Here is a 16,260-nt window from a genome sequence, read left to right on the forward strand (position 1 = left end):
GACCAAATGGTAAAGATAATTCTTATATTATAATGTATACTTGATTGATTAAAATTCATAAAGACCACTGTTACCCAGGAATAGGATGTCATTGCATCCATATCTATTATACAAGTAACATCATACCTACAACAAGTCAGACTATTGGCTTTGTCAGAGGTTGTTAGTTGCATGAGATAAATAAGCAGCAACTTTGGCTTTCATAGAATATTGAAAGCTTCCACTTAAAGCCCTGGTGACGCCACAACAATGTTGTTGCCCCTGAGTTTCAAAAGAGAGAAGGGGAGCAAGTGTTAGTGAAGAGAATACTCCTGACAGATGGATCAGTCATTTACACACTTGCAGCTGCCATCTGCTCGGACCTGCATCTTGGCAAGATTAAAAATCTTGGCAAGGCCTAACCAGCCTTCCACCCTTCTTAGTTCATTCAGGTGAGCACGGTTACATAGAGCAAGCATTTAGAGATGACAAGATGGGGAAAAGGCTCCTTATAGAACCCAACGTCGATATGCAGAAACCCTACTTTTAAGCATTGCCATACCACAATATGTCTTCTCTGACATATGTTTTGTCCTTTTTTCTTCCACTCCCCAGCTGCTCTCATCGTCTCCTTCTCTTCTTTTTCTTCTTCCTCTTATCAGTCCCGCTACACTACACATTTAACCACTTTCCCCTTCTCCCCATCCCATTCTTGTCTCCATTTCCCTCTCACTGCCTGTTCTTTGCTTTCTCCCTTACGGATTTTCCATTCTTCGTTCTCCGTCCCAGTTCTCCAAAGCCTCTGGCTGCCTTTCTCTTTCCGTCCCTCTCTTATCAATTTCTCCATTATCCCTGCCCCATTTCTCGTCTTTGCGCCCTGACTTTTTGTCTACTTTGTTCCTACCTCCTTTTCCTTCAGGCTATGTTACAATTTTGAAAACACATACCACTACCCTGAATATTAGATGGAAGCACATTTTGAATTTGGACCAATGTGCCTCTGCAGTGTTGGTGACCTGCCCAAAAAGGACATGAGAAAGCTGGAATTGGATCATAAATCCAAAGCTGTTCTAATCAGGGGTCCCACAAATAAGTTTGGCACAGTCACTCAAAATCCATAAGATGTCCCCGTGCATTTGTTAAAGTTTTCATGTTAATCGCAGCTCCCATCTTGAGCTGCAATGAACTTTAACATATGCACACACTGACCCCACAGCCCAACCCAATTAAAAAAAGAAATGCAGCAACCTAGCTGCCATGGTTTCAAGTTGCAATATGGGATGTTTTCATAATTTCACTATAATTATTAGTGCCATTTGAACAGGGCCGACTTTAGTGCTGGTGGTGCCTGGTGTGACAATGTTTGTTGGCGCCCCAATGACCACCTCTGCCACGGATACTCTCATTACCAACCTTTAACAGTGACCCTCAAGTCTCCATAACCCCTCTCTCTTTCATATTTATTTTGTTTAACAGCGTCACCCATACCAGTGTTAGGTGGTAGGCACTTTACATCGCATACACATTACACAGAGACACTGAATCACCGTGTGTAAATCAATGTATAGGAAATGTTACATCAGACAGAGGAATAAAAAGTCTCTTCTTAACAGAGCTGGGCTTCTAGGGTTTTAAGCAAACTTTTGAAGTGATATTTGGCGCTGCACACATGTGCGGTCTGGTTCCTGGCGCCCATAGCCATGGCTGCAGCGCACAGAGACCCTACACTGCCGCACACAGAGGAAAAAAATTAGAGGGAACATTGTTGTGCACCCGAGTCCCAGTGCGTATTGGATTATCGGCCCAATAGGAATGTGATGTTCACCAACTGTAGAGCCCGGCTGGCAGAAGAGAAAATCATCTTTCTGAAAGTAGCCAGCCTTTTGGATTCCCTATTCGGTGGAGTAGTGAGAATTCACAAAGGTTGATTTTGGAGTGGGAGGCCTAGATCACCAAGCTCTCTGGAGTGGGCTCATGGGGGAGGAAACTGGAGTCCCATGGGGCGTGGCGATGGTAGCAGGTAATTGCCCTATGCACAGGAGCCCATGTGCAGGGCTTGGACCAGGCCCAGAGTAGGACGTCAGTAAGGGCTTCATTATATGGGAATAATGGTTTGGTGGGTGCAACTCCACACATGGAGCACCTCTGTCAAATAATTTGTCTCAACTGCCACTGAGGGTATCATATATTCCAGGACCTCAGCCCCCTAATCTAGGCATGCCATAGGAATAAAACATAACTTCAATATGAGAAGTCTGAACCAGTTGGTGTCTGTCAACGCCTGTCCGGCTCCATATCAGAGTCAGGAATGAGGATGGGGCAACGTGACCACCGGGCATCTGTGGCACTGGCACTCAAGCAGGTGGCTCGACCGACACCGTTCCAGATCAATCACTGGATCCAAGGGGCCCAACTGGTGCTGAGGGCGAACCCACCGGAAGAAAACCAGTAAAGGCACCTTTCATGGGGTCAGAGGGTGCTATAGAGGGGTTGGGGCACCCAAAAAGGAGGTGCATGAGCTCATTAAATTATTTTACCTGGATGGGGTGGTTAATGCAGCTCCTGGAAACACACAGGCATGGAGACGGCCAAGACGCAGTCTTCTGTCCAGAGCTAGGCTTTGAGCACCAATGGCCCCGCAACTCAACCAAAGACTTGGGCAACAAAGTCAAAGTCCTCTTTAACTTAATCTTTTTCTTGTTGGACATACCCGATGACTTGGACTGCGATGGCATCCGCCAGGCAAAACTAAGTGAACGATCTTGAAACCTTCCATGCGACAGAGATCTGGAGCATTCCGGTGTCAGTCAGGCAGCAAGAAGCTTGGGGGACCACTCCCTAAGCACCTGGGATGCTTGGCGGGAATCCTCTCACACACTGGCATTGTGATAGTAATCCAAACACCGCACGCAAACCAAATGTGGGTCCGACATCTGGCGGTGACAGGAGCAGCATTGCTTAAAAGCTGTATTCTTGGTTAACATCCTACACACCAGAAGAGAAAGTCTCAAAACGTTTTCTAAATAATATCAAGTCAAAAAGTGACTGGGGGTAGCTGTCTCCTGATCTCCACTGACTGGCATGGAGAGAAAAGAACTGACGTCAGGGCACTAGGGTGATGCCTATGTAGGCACTGCGCATATCATTTCCAGCACAGACAACTCTGACAATGCCACATGGAGCTGAACAATACCCCTTACCGGTGAGCATGGGTAATGTTCACCAAAAGCTTCCAGGTCCAGTCTAATGCATGGGGAATATTCAAAGGTAAGGAACATGCAGATATAAATCTCTAGCAGATGTCATATTTCAAGGTATATAATAATTCAGTCAGTGGTAATAGTATAAAATAGGAAGCTTTTAAAGCCTTGGTCAAGCGGAATGTATCTATAAGCACTGGGGAATATTAAAGTCCACTAGGGGCATATGAGATAAACTAGAACAAGATCTTTTTTTAACCTGTTTTTATTAGCATTTTCCACAGAAAATACAAAAACACAACAGAAATTAGCATTGCAGAAATATCAGATAAAAAGACATTCAGAACCACGATGCAGTTCCCACCGGGCGGGGGCTTTCACACCCAGTGCTAGAACAAGATGTTAAACAATTGGAAGTGAAATACGATTAAGTAAACAACCCTGGAATAATGGTACAGATACAACAAAAATGACAAGATTGTCAGAATGAAGCAAACTAAGAAATACATTATTTGGGGAAATACCACTGCCACAGCATATGGGGGATGAGAGACCAGGTTGCACACTAGCTGGAATAGTTCAACTTAAGTGGGCAGCTGAATACACTGTCAGCATAGATACAAAAGATGGTAACTTACTGTACCAGTCAAATGAAATATCTGAATCTTCCAAATAATATACTTGGCTATTTGACTCTGAATATGAGACAAACAAGAAAAACATTCAATAATATTTGGAGGAGCTTACACTTGCATGGGGGGGAAATGTAGACAGAGAAGTGTTGTGCTCCTGAATCACAATAGAAGACCTAAAAAATGGCTGACCTTATAAATGGAATGGTGCCTGGTAGCGATGGGTTACCAGGCGAGTTTTATAAAGACTTTGAGACCTCCTGGATCCACACTTGGCTAGAAATGAATGAGGAAGCAATACAAAAGGGCAAATTGCGTCCAACTTTACAAAAAGCAATAGCAAAAACATGAAAAACCGGCAAATCCCCTGCAGCTCTGTGACTCATACTGGACACAGTCTTTAAAACATTTGATTATAAAATTATTACGCAACTTCTGGCACATACAGTGTTACTCTTACTACATGGGCTGGTCTTACCAGACCAATTCGGGTTCGCACCAGGATGACCAAGAGCAGATAATTTGGGAACATTATTTGCATTAGTACATCAAAAAATCCCGACTTAAAAGCAGAGACAGTCTTCCTGGACACTACTAAGGCATTTGCCTCCAATGATTGATTTTACTTACTAACCATCCTCTGGAGGATGGGTGTGGGAGTGTAATTCTTTATTGCTCAATCATGAAATATCATTGTAATTACAAACAAAAAATCATGAATAAAAAACAGATCCATTATTCACCAATTAATACACAACTGTGCACACATAAAGGGATGGTTAATTATATGGTTACATGTCACACTGGAACATTAATACCACAGTTGAACTTATCACAAATGTTGAAAAGCTGTAACTCAAATAAAATGTGTTAGTCTGATTCCCAGGGATGTGCAATAAAAAACTGTAAACATTATATGACATAGTGCAATAGCAATAGAAATGTCTAAGTGCAAAAAATGAAGGCATTATAAATCCTAAAAAAAATTAAAAAAACAACAGGTGCTTCCATATACTCTTTAGGTACTAGTCACAAAAATTTCCTAAGACTGAATCATAAAATCTAACTGCAAACGCATTCAAAGTGCGAATAGCCTGTCAACAGCATATATATATTTTCAAATATGTACTTGTCTTTAATTGTACGCTGCACATACCAGCAATTTTTCCGCAAATGATAAACAAAATTTATCATCAGACATTGTAGTGGAATTGATTCACCTGCTATACATAAAATAAGCGGTACAAAAGGGGGTGGTGATGGACGGAGCATCCGAACCAATCAAACACTCACACCCAGTCAAAAGATCTGGGTTGAATCCATCACCGTTCTTTAGCCCACTCTGCCACCCCAGTTCAGACATGGCTATATGCAAATCAGTCTGACCCCGTGCCTCATGGAACAGTCCAGCCCGAAGTGCCAAGCCATGCCTTCCCTGGACCGGAAACAAGCTTCCGAGGACCGGTTTCTGGCATTACAGCCGTCTTCAGCCCGGCTTGCTTGAATCCAGAGGCAAAGTGAGCAAGGGACTCACGTCTGAGCATACCCTGCCACACTTATGGCGGCCAAAAGCGGTACAAAAGGGGGTGGTGATGGACGGAGCATCCAAACCAATCAAACACTCACACCCAGTCAAAAGATCTGGGTTGAATCCATCACCGTTCTTTAGCCCACTCTGCCACCCCAGTTCAGACATGGCTATATGCAAATCAGTCTGACCCCGTGCCTCATGGGAACAGTCCAGCCCGAACTGCCAAGCCATGCCTTCCCTGGACCGGAAACAAGCTTCCGAGGACCGGTTTCTGGCATTACAGCCGTCTTCAGCACAGCTTGCTTGAAACCAGTCATAGAGGGGGGTGGTGATGGACAGAGTATCTGAATTAAGCAGAACACTCCTACCCAGTCAAAAGATCAGGGCTTGATCCATCACCGTTTTTTAGCTCACTGCACCATCCCAGTTCAGAACCTGGCTACATGCAAATTAGTCTGTCCCTGGCCCAGTGCATCATGGGAACAGGGCAGACCAAACTACCAAGCCAATTCTTTACTGGAAAGGAAACAAGCTTCCGGGGACCGGTTTCTGGCATTACAGCTGTCTTCCGCCCGGCTTGCTTGAATCCTGATGGTGCAGTGAGCAAGGGACTCACATCTGAGCATACCCTTCCACGCTTGTGGTGGCCAAAACGATTCATAGAGGGGGGTGGTGATGGACAGAGTATCTGAATTAAGCAGAACACTCCTACCCAGTCAAAAGATCAGGGCTTGATCCATCACCGTTTTTTAGCTCACTGCACCATCCCAGTTCAGAACCTGGCTACATGCAAATTAGTCTGTCCCTGGCCCAGTGCATCATGGGAACAGGGCAGACCAAACTACCAAGCCAATTCTTTACTGGAAAGGAAACAAGCTTCCGGGGACCGGTTTCTGGCATTACAGCCGTCTTCGGCCCGGCTTGCTCAGACATGAGTCCCTTGCTCATTGCACCATCAGGATTCAAGCAAGCCGGGCCGAAGACGGCTGCAATGCCAGAAACCGGTGCCCGGAAGCTTGATTCCTTTCCAGTGAAGAATTGGCTTGGTAGTTTGGTCTGCCCTGTTCCCATGATGCACTAGGCCAGGGACAGACTAATTTGCATATAGCCAGGTTCTGAACTGGGATGGTGCAGTGAGCTAAAAAACAGTGATGGATCAAGCCTTGATCTGTTGACTGGGTAGGAGTGTTCTGATTAACTCAGATACTCTGTCCATCACCACCCCCTTTTTGTAATTATTTTGGCCACCATGAGTGTGGAAGGGTATGCTCAGACATGAGTCCCTTGCTCATTGCACCATCAGGATTCAAGCAAGCCGGGCCGAAGACGGCTGCAATGCCAGAAACCGGTCCCCGGAAGCTTGATTCCTTTCCAGTGAAGAATTGGCTTGGTAGTTTGGTCTGCCCTGTTCCCATGATGCACTGGGCCAGGGACAGACTAATTTGCATATAGCCAGGTTCCGAACTGGGATGGTGCAGTGAGCTAAAAAACGGTGATTGATCAAGCCCTGATCTGTTGACTGGGTAGGAGTTTTCTGATTAACTCAGATACTCTGTCCATCACCACCCCCTTTTTGTAATTATTTTGGCCACCATGAGTGTGGAAGGGTATGCTCAGACATGAGTCCCTTGCTCATTGCACCATCAGGATTCAAGCAAGCCGGGCCGAAGACGGCTGCAATGCCAGAAACCGGTCCCCGGAAGCTTGATTCCTTTCCAGTGAAGAATTGGCTTGGTAGTTTGGTCTGCCCTGTTCCCATGATGCACTGGGCCAGGGACAGACTAATTTGCATATAGCCAGGTTCTGAACTGGGATGGTGCAGTGAGCTAAAAAACGGTGATGGATCAAGCCCTGATCTGTTGACTGGGTAGGAGTGTTCTGATTAACTCAGATACTCTGTCCATCACCACCCCCTTTTTGTAATTATTTTGGCCACCATGAGTGTGGAAGGGTATGCTCAGACATGAGTCCCTTGCTCATTGCACCATCAGGATTCAAGCAAGCCGGGCCGAAGACGGCTGCAATGCCAGAAACCGGTCCCCGGAAGCTTGATTCCTTTCCAGTGAAGAATTGGCATGGTAGTTTGGTCTGCCCTGTTCCCATGATGCACTGGGCCAGGGAGACTAATTTGCATATAGCCAGGTTCTGAACTGGGATGGTGCAGTGAGCTAAAAAACGGTGATGGATCAAGCCCTGATCTGTTGACTGGGTAGGAGTGTTCTGATTAACTCAGATACTCTGTCCATCACCACCCCCTTTTTGTAATTGCTTGAAACCAGTGGCAAAGTGAGCAAGGGACTCACGTCTGAGCATACCCTGCCACACTTATGGCGGCCAAAAGCGGTACAAAAGGGGGTGGAGATGGACGGAGCATCCAAACCAATCAAACACTCACACCCAGTCAAAAGATCTGGGTTGAATCCATCACCGTTCTTTAGCCCACTCTGCCACCCCAGTTCAGACATGGCTATATGCAAATCAGTCTGACCCTGTGCCTCATGGGAACAGTCCAGCCCAAACTGCCAAGCCATGCCTTCCCTGGACCGGAAACAAGCTTCCGAGGACCAGTTTCTGGCATTACAGCCGTCTTCAGCCAGGCTTGCTTGAATCCAGTGGCAAAGTGAGCAAGGGACTCACGTCTGAGCATACCCTGCCACACTTATGGCGGCCAAAAGCGGTACAAAAGGGGGTGCTCACTTTGCAACTGGATTCAAGCAAGACGGGATGAAGACGGCTGTAATGCCAGAAACCGGTCCTCGGAAGCTTGTTTCCTGTCCAGGGAAGGCATGGCTTGGCAGTTCGGGCTGGACTGTTCCCATGAGGCACAGGGTCAGACTGATTTGCATATAGCCATGTCTGAACTGGGGTGGCAGAGTGGGCTAAAGAACAGTGATGGATTAAACCCAGATCTTTTGACTGGGTGTGAGTGTTTGATTGGTTCAGATGCTCCGTCCATTACCACCCCCTTTTGTACCGCTTTTGGCTGCCATAAGTGAGGCAGGGTATGCTCAGACGTGAGTCCCTTGCTCACTTTGCCACTGGATTCAAGCAAGCCGGACTGAAGATGGCTGTAATGCCAGAAACCGGTCCTCGGAAGCTTGTTTCCTGTCCAGGGAAGGCATGGCTTGGCAGTTCGGGCTGGACTGTTCCCATGAGGCACAGGGTCAGACTGATTTGCATATAGCCATGTCTGAACTGGGGTGGCAGAGTGGGCTAAAGAACGGTGATGGATTAAACCCAGATCTTTTGACTGGGTGCGAGTGTTTGATTGGTTCAGATGCTCCGTCCATTACCACCCCCTTTTGTACCGATACATAAAATAAGAGCATGACGGGCTGATCTAGCGCCTGCTTTTAGGAATGGAGGTTTCAATAATGCATGCCATATTTTAAGCAGTTTAGGACACGCACATTATGTAACAAGGTTTCACGTTACTCCCCGCCCAGTCTACATTCCATATTTGGCCATTGTTGTATCCATATCAGTGTGCCTTCTTTAGTTGGGTATATGCTAAGTCCTAATTTTAAAAATATTTCCTTTATGTGGGCCGTAAAATGGTCATTTAAATATGGCTGAATTCGCAAGGAACAACAGGAATTAATCCCATACCATGCATGAGCTTTTGCCACTAAAGCTGCCTCATCTGCACTAAGTTTATAACTTTTGATCTTTTAAAAAAAAAACATTTTTTAACTAGGCATTGTCTTTCCAGTAAGTCCTGTCCACAAATCAAACCTCTGGAGGATGGGATTGGGTAAGGTCGATGATAAGGTGGATTAAGTTACTTTATACCCTACCAGTTGCGAAAATAAAGTCCATGACCAGATCTCTGCGCCCATTAACAATAAACAATGCACCATACAATGACACCCCATCACCAATAATCTTCGCACTCACTATAGAGCCACTTGTCAGCCTATCAAGGGAAGTCTACAATAACAGGGGAATTCAGTTTGGGCCGTGTAAAATACTCGCCTCACTGTATGCTGGTGACATTTTGTCATGGGTTAAAAACCCCGAAGGTAATTTGACTCTCATTGTCGAAGACATCCTTTGACTGGGTAAATGGTCGGGTGGAGCATAAATTGGTCAAAAGCCCTAATGAAACCTATTGCAGCCGGTACAGAAGCATTGGCACTGAATTATTATTTATAAAGACACTGATATGATAATTTGGGATAGAGATTCGCTGAGATTGAGATGGGCTTATAAAGGAAAACAATGGCAAACTCCTGAAGAAAATAGCATCTAATGTAGTTAAACGGCTCAAATTACCTATAACAATGGCTGGAACAAATGCACTTGCAAAAATGGGGATACTACTGCAGCTACTATATATGTTCTACAATATCCCTGTACCACTAACGTGTGCGCTCTTTGACCAACTTTAATCCTTATTAAACTGCGTTGGCTTGAGAACAGCAGCATATTAGCTGGAAAATGCTTCATAAACGATGTAAGTAGAGTGGCTCCGCAGCATCGAATTTTGAAGCTTACTATTGGATATCGCAGGCACAACTTGCAATATGCTGGTTCCCTAACAGTAAGTAGATTGCACAATTGGACGTGGAACAGGCCTGGCGAGTCCCCATACTCTAGCCAACATGATCATGAAAGTTCCAGTTAGGTCACTTGATGAAATCCATATGATCAATTGTTCAGTGTCCGCAAGGCCAAGATCGGCACAGATATACAGGGTAGACACAATCTACGCACTACATACGTCTACTCACTACACACGTAATTAGTTTAGAATCCCAAGCTAGCTCTCAGCTATGAACCACTGATGGTAAAATAGATTCCAAGAAGGAAACTTACCATCCGGGGAAATAAACACACACACACAATTGATAAAAGATGAACGCCTATCATAGCTCCAAGAGCTGGGGGAATAGAAATTACTGACACTAGTTGCCACGGTCCCAGCCCCTAGGAAATCAGTCACCATAACGTATAATATGGTTATGACTGACATAACGGAAAGGTGGTGTTCCACAGATGAATAGTCATGAGATTCAGGAATACGTTTATCAGATGACCAATGGGAATATTGTGGTCATACTAAGGAGGAGACAATGAATGGTAGACACAGTTTAATACACTAAAGGTTTTTGCACACACTTCATGCTGCTTAATATGTTCAAATACAGTGGAAGAGAAAATGCTGACTGCTGTAGATTATCAGCCTCAGCGGCGGATTTTTTTCCACTTTGCATAGGGACGTCAGATGATTATGAAGTTTTGTAATCAGCTTTTTCAGATAGTGAACGAGATTACAAAGCTATTATTGAAGACCGAGATACTAATAGCACTCCGTGGATATGTGAAATTAATCACGAAAAGTAGAAGAACATTTGTAGGTATCGTACGGTAAATGGGGGAGTGCAGGGTGGACATGTCATGGACAGAGGAGTAGCCCCCCCCCAAAACGAATGCGTGGCAGAAACACAGTTTCATGCAAAACGCGCTCTGCATTGATAGTACATTGTTGAAGGAGACATCCCGCCATAAGGCATTTGGAAATCCCTGGAGGCGATATCTGGAAGAGAAGGTACCTGACTGAAGGATCACCGAAAAGAGTTGAAGATGCCAAGACTGCTTATTATTAAGAAAATTAGCTAATAGTTGTTTTAAAATGTCACAATAGAGATGGATCTATTTGGGCTTTGAAAGGTCGAATGATTGTTTATCTATTGCTATTGTACTGGTCAGATGAATAATACCTACATATAGATGCTGTAGCTACGGTGTCCTGGCAAAACGTTTAATACAATGTGATACAAAAAGGATGTTAATGTTAAAATATTCCTAAAGCGCTAACATTCATCCTTAAGGATATCATGGCGCTAAGATTGAACAGTGTACAGAGAGCTAACACGGGTTAATGGTAAGTTTTAGTCGGACTTAGGAAACAGTATGGTTTTAAGTTTTTTTTCAAAAAGTGAGGTAACCTTCAGTAAGTCTTAAATCTGTTGGTAAGTTATTCCACAGGTTTGCAGCCAGATGTGAAAAAGCACGGCCGCCAGTCCTAACTTTCCTTATTCGGGTGGTGACCGCTCTTGCAGTGAATTGGGAGCGGAGATTTCTGTTCGGTACGTAAAAGTTAATTCTGTTTTTTAGGATAGTCGAGCCAGTGTTATGCAGTACTCTGTGGTAATACACAACATTTTGAAAGAGGCTCTTTCCCTCATTGGGAGCCAATGAAGGGCTCTCAGACAACTCGTGGCGGAGTCGTACTTTTTTTTGTTGCAGACGGCTTTTGCTGCCGCGTTCTGGACAAGCTGTAACTTTGAAAATAAATAGTCCGCCATTCCAACAAATAGGGAGTTCCCGTAGTCAAGTCTACTCATTAGTAGAGATTGAACTAAGATCTTTCTACATTCCACAGGAATCCAGGGAAACACACGTCGTAGCATTTTTAGTAAAGCAAAGCTTTTGCCACAAATTGTTGTGACATGGTTATTCATTGACAATGCAGGATCTCTGAAAAAACAAGCAATAACCACTAAGCTAGCTACATAAATTAAAAATCTGTAACCTGTATGTTACACACTATGCTGGGCAGCAGGTACATTAACACGGGGTGCTATGTTACAAGGAGTAAGAATTATATAACTATACTGCACAGAGATCGCTCCAGCAATGCATAGCCACCAGAGTTACCTTACAGTTATAATAGCATGGAACATGCTGGGTACACAAAGATCTCTGCAGAAGGTGCATTAATCCCAAAAAAGTATTTTAAAATGCAACCTGTTATCAAGCTAGAAAAGACTAAGCGTGACATTTGTCCTTGTTGACTATTTCTTATGCCCAAGGTATTTAGAACATAAATGTATATGATGACTGTCAGACTCTGCTCTCTTTCTGCTGTCAGCCCTTGACCCCCAAACGTATTAAATCCCGGATTAATATTTTCCCTATTTCAGCAGCAAAGTAACTACTCAGCTGCAAAGCCCCAATGTGCAGAGGTGCCGCTCCGGTTATAGAGGGTCACGTTCAGGCTGGAGGGGGCGAAACACAGTAACATGGAGAGAAAAACAAAATGACAGATCAAAGGGGTAAAGGGTGAAATTAAGCAGTGAGTGACAGCTCCAGAAGGTTAGTATGGCAGTTCTGCGGAACCAACTTAACACCCAAAACTAATAAGAATAACTGGGGGCTCTAAAGCAGGACACACTTGTCAGTTCGGGGGGGTGCACACTGACAGGTCCGCTAGATGAAGCAAACTACGAGTTCCAAGGGAGAAGACTACAGGTTATAAAAGTGGAGGAACAGGATGACAGGTCTGGGAGGAGGCACCAAACAAATGGCTACGTGGGGATGAAACTGACAAGATGTGTTTCCTTGTACTCCCCTTATCTCTAACCATAGCAAATTCTCTTCCTCTAGTCCAGTGTGTTCACCTAAGAAAAAATTCACCTATATCACATATTTCAATTCATGCTTCACATTGGGACAGCACTTCCTCACCTCGTCCGCACTCAGCTCTTCCATGGTTTTCCTTTTAATGGCTGCAAAGGGGGTGCCGCCTCGGTAGGGCGCTGGTTTGTGGCTACACGGCCCTCTTCAGCGCCTCATAATGCGAGGGGAGGGTGGTGAGCCTCCGCGGCCACCGTCCGTCAGATTGGCTGGATCTGAGGGGGACAGTCGGCCCCAGCGTCCAAAATTCTGCCGCTGCGCCGTGTGTCTGCCGCGGTGCTTGGGTTGCACCAGTGCCCAGCTGTCACTATGGTTTCTTGCCCTGCTACCAACCCACTACACAGCTGCGGTGACCGGAGCTACCGCTCTCAGGATTATTCATCAAAACACCCAGGCGGCCATCTTGGACACGTCACGTGATTGCGCGAGAGCACAGCAAGACGCCATTGCTCAGCCAATTGAAGAACCCAATCTCAAGAATCCCTACAGCAACAGAGGAGGGGCTGGGTGAGGGCGGGACTTATGGCGCCGTCTCCGTAGCAACAGCGCACAGGAGGCTGGAAATGGGAGGAACTGGGCTGGCTATAGGGAGGAGCTCAAGAAACTTGATGAGGTGGTGCTCCTGGAAAGTGAACGGTGACGGTTATCAGTGGGTAGAGCCTTGGTGCAATTTAGCCACGCCCAACGACACTAAAACTCTATAAACACGTAGGAAAAACCCTCCCATTGCTGCCAGCCAAGTCATAGGTATAGAAAGAAGACTATTCGGCTAAACCCTGTGGTCGCTGAATAGCTGAAGTACTGCTCTAAAGCTAGCCTGACCTGTAGAATGGCGCCGACTACTGGCACATTTAAGTTAAATCAAATCTATTTTAATTTCGTAGAACACACTGTAGCATCCTGCTACAATAAATACAGACACATGCAATTGTCTTAACTGGAGCTTTATTACTCACTTGTTACTCCTGCCCTGTCCCTACTCTAACTGCACCTTTCCTGTGTCCGTTCCTCCTCTTCCTCTGGCCCCCTAGCTCCGCCCACTCTCAACTACTAGTGTGCTGACTTCACAACATCTCCCCCCTTTGTAACAAAACAAACAAAACATACTGACTTCTCAGTCCATCTCTACGATCAGTCTCTTGGGTGGACGTATGTCGCAATGAGGTCGTGGCGACCTGACTCTCGGACTATTAGTGCTCAGTGTCTCAATGATCGGAGCAGTGCTCTCACGATCATCTGAATGCAGTTCATCCGAACTGGGAGTGTCCATTTCACTCATCAGGATTCTGGGGGTGTCTCGTGACAGTTCCTTAAAGTGTGAGATGTTTCTCGTGACTCGCCGCTGCTCGGACTCCGCCGTCAACATGGTTCCTTTCCTCTTCGTGATCACCACTGGTTCGTCCTTGAATAGACAAGCTCTGCTGCTGAAGTCTGAGCCTTCAGTGTCTGAGGTGCCTATGGAGAGCTCAATTTGATATCGGCAGTCTGTCGTCCTTTGTGACTCGTGCTCACGTGACGCTCGGCCTCTTTTCCAAGGGGATGTAATTCTAGTTCCCTTCCGAGTGTCTGCACGTATTTTTACTTCCTTTTGCCTTGTCAGGTTAAGAACAACACTGTCTTCCTGTTTCGAGTCTGGGATGCCAGCCGGTGAGGTATGAACTGGGGAGGTCATCTTGGTATGGCTTGGAGGTTGATTGGCTGTCTCGGGTTGTCTCTCCCACTCCTGCTCGCGCCTAGAACAGACAACCCTTGGAACCGGCTGGGTATTTGTGTGTTTCGTTCTTATCCGATGATGACTTGGCTCTCCTGACGTGTCCGGCTTCCTTTGCAGATCAACTGGTTGGTCCGTCTTTATTTGGGTGCTAATGGCCACAATGTCTGTTTCCATTTTATAGGACCAGGACCAGGACCTTCGAGTCAACCTTGCTGCCCCTACCCGGGGTGACGGTGTAGTATTTGTGTCGCGATGCACCTGTGATCGATGTGACAGGTTGTCAGGTGGAGTGATCGAGTGTGCATTGACATTGGTGTGAGACATGTCGCTCTTGACGGGAAGAGTGTCCCTTGGTTCGCTGAGGTGTTCAGGTGCTTGGCGCCATGGCCGTTGTCGGGACCACGACTCTGTCGACTCGAAGGATCGGACCGACATGCTATCTGAATCAGAGGGGTTTTCCGTCACTTCCCTCTGAGAATGTTCCTTTAAGAATGTTGCGCGTGGTCGTTGTCGGGACCACGACTCTGCCGACTCAGAGGATCGAACCGACGTGCTTTCTGAATCAGAGGGGTGCTCCGTCAGTTCCCTCTGTGAGTGTTCCTTTGAGAATGTCTTACCTGGTGATCTTCGGAACCGGGTAGTCCGTGACGAGCTGCTTTCCACCTCGGAATTGTCTTTGAAAAGCTTCTCCGTGTGTCTTTGTTGGAACATCTTCAATGTTGTCTCATTTGGGAGATTGTTTGAAGATTCCGTGTTTGTTCCTTGTGCTTGATCCCAAGCTTTTGCCTCTTCGTCCTTCTCGCTTGAGGTTACCCACCTCCGCTCTGTTTGTTCGTTGTCGCGGGGCCCATGGATGCATGGATCTTTTCTTGCTTGTTGTTGTGAGGGACCAGTCCGTCTTGTGCGATCTGGTTCTCCTTCCCACTTGTTTGGTGCTCTAGTATCTCTGATCTGTTGGTGGTGTGTTCTCCTACCAGCTGTTTCCTCAGACTCATCTTCACTCCTTGGCGATTGATGTTCCGGTGTCGATTTCCTGTGTTGACCACTGCAGCCCCTTCTTCTATGGTTTGTCTTTCTCCCCCACTTGTTATGCAGAATGCCATCTTGTCCAGGAGTGCAATCTGTCCCACTGAACGCTCCCTCCTCGTCAGAGTAGCGTGTGTCATACTTTGAATGACTCCGGGGAGTTGTTATTTGGATGGTTGACTCTGAGTAATCTTTGGTTGATTCTGAGTGGTCGGACGCTGAGTAATCTGAGTATTCCTTGTCACTTTCCTTGTCACAGTGTCTCCCCCGTTGTCTTTTCGCTGGTCTGCCTTCTCTCTCTCTCCTTTTGTGTTTGTTGGATTTCTGGGTTCTCTCTTCCCAGGTATCTCGAAGTTTTGTACTCAGATGCACATCCCTCAATTTGTCTCTTGTTTGGACTTGCATTCCAATTTCGGCTTTCTTGATAATTTCTTTTAGCGACCAATGCCCTCTTAGTATTTTGAGCCTTGTTTCGGGGTTTTCACAGCCTTCAATTATTCGGAGCCGAACAGCATCCTCATTTGTAAATGTGTTGAAATGGCAGCCTTGTACCAGACTTTGCAACCGAGTGATGAAATGCGGCAATGGTTCGCCTGGTTCCTGCCGGGCTGTGTTGAAGACCATGCGATTATGATCCACCTCTGCCTGTGCATTGAGATGGGCACAGAGTTCCTCTTGGAGTCTATCATAGATGTCTGCTTCTTCTTTGGAAAATGTTCTAATTGGGCATCGGCCCCCGGGACCCACCAGATGGAG

General features: G+C 46.0%; 1 protein-coding gene across 3 annotated transcripts in view; it reads right to left on the reverse strand.

Annotated features, from left to right (window-relative positions):
• The window catches only part of UBE4B (ubiquitination factor E4B), a 1,139,522-nt gene extending 1,126,261 nt beyond the window's left edge, over nt 1-13,261 (reverse strand). For 2 of the 3 annotated variants that reach the window (XM_078642268.1, XM_078642267.1), the window contains exon 1: nt 12,816-13,239. In XM_078642268.1, the coding sequence (XP_078498394.1) occupies nt 12,816-12,839 (24 nt within the window). In that variant the 5' untranslated portion in view covers nt 12,840-13,239. Of the gene's footprint in view, nt 1-12,815 lie in introns of all 3 variants that reach the window. The other variant, XM_078642270.1, reaches the window with a different exon arrangement.
• Between the last annotated feature and the right edge of the window lie 2,999 nt (nt 13,262-16,260).

The sequence above is a fragment of the Lissotriton helveticus genome, chromosome 5_1 (assembly GCF_964261635.1).
Source record: "Lissotriton helveticus chromosome 5_1, aLisHel1.1, whole genome shotgun sequence".
Lineage (NCBI taxonomy): Eukaryota > Metazoa > Chordata > Amphibia > Caudata > Salamandridae > Lissotriton > Lissotriton helveticus.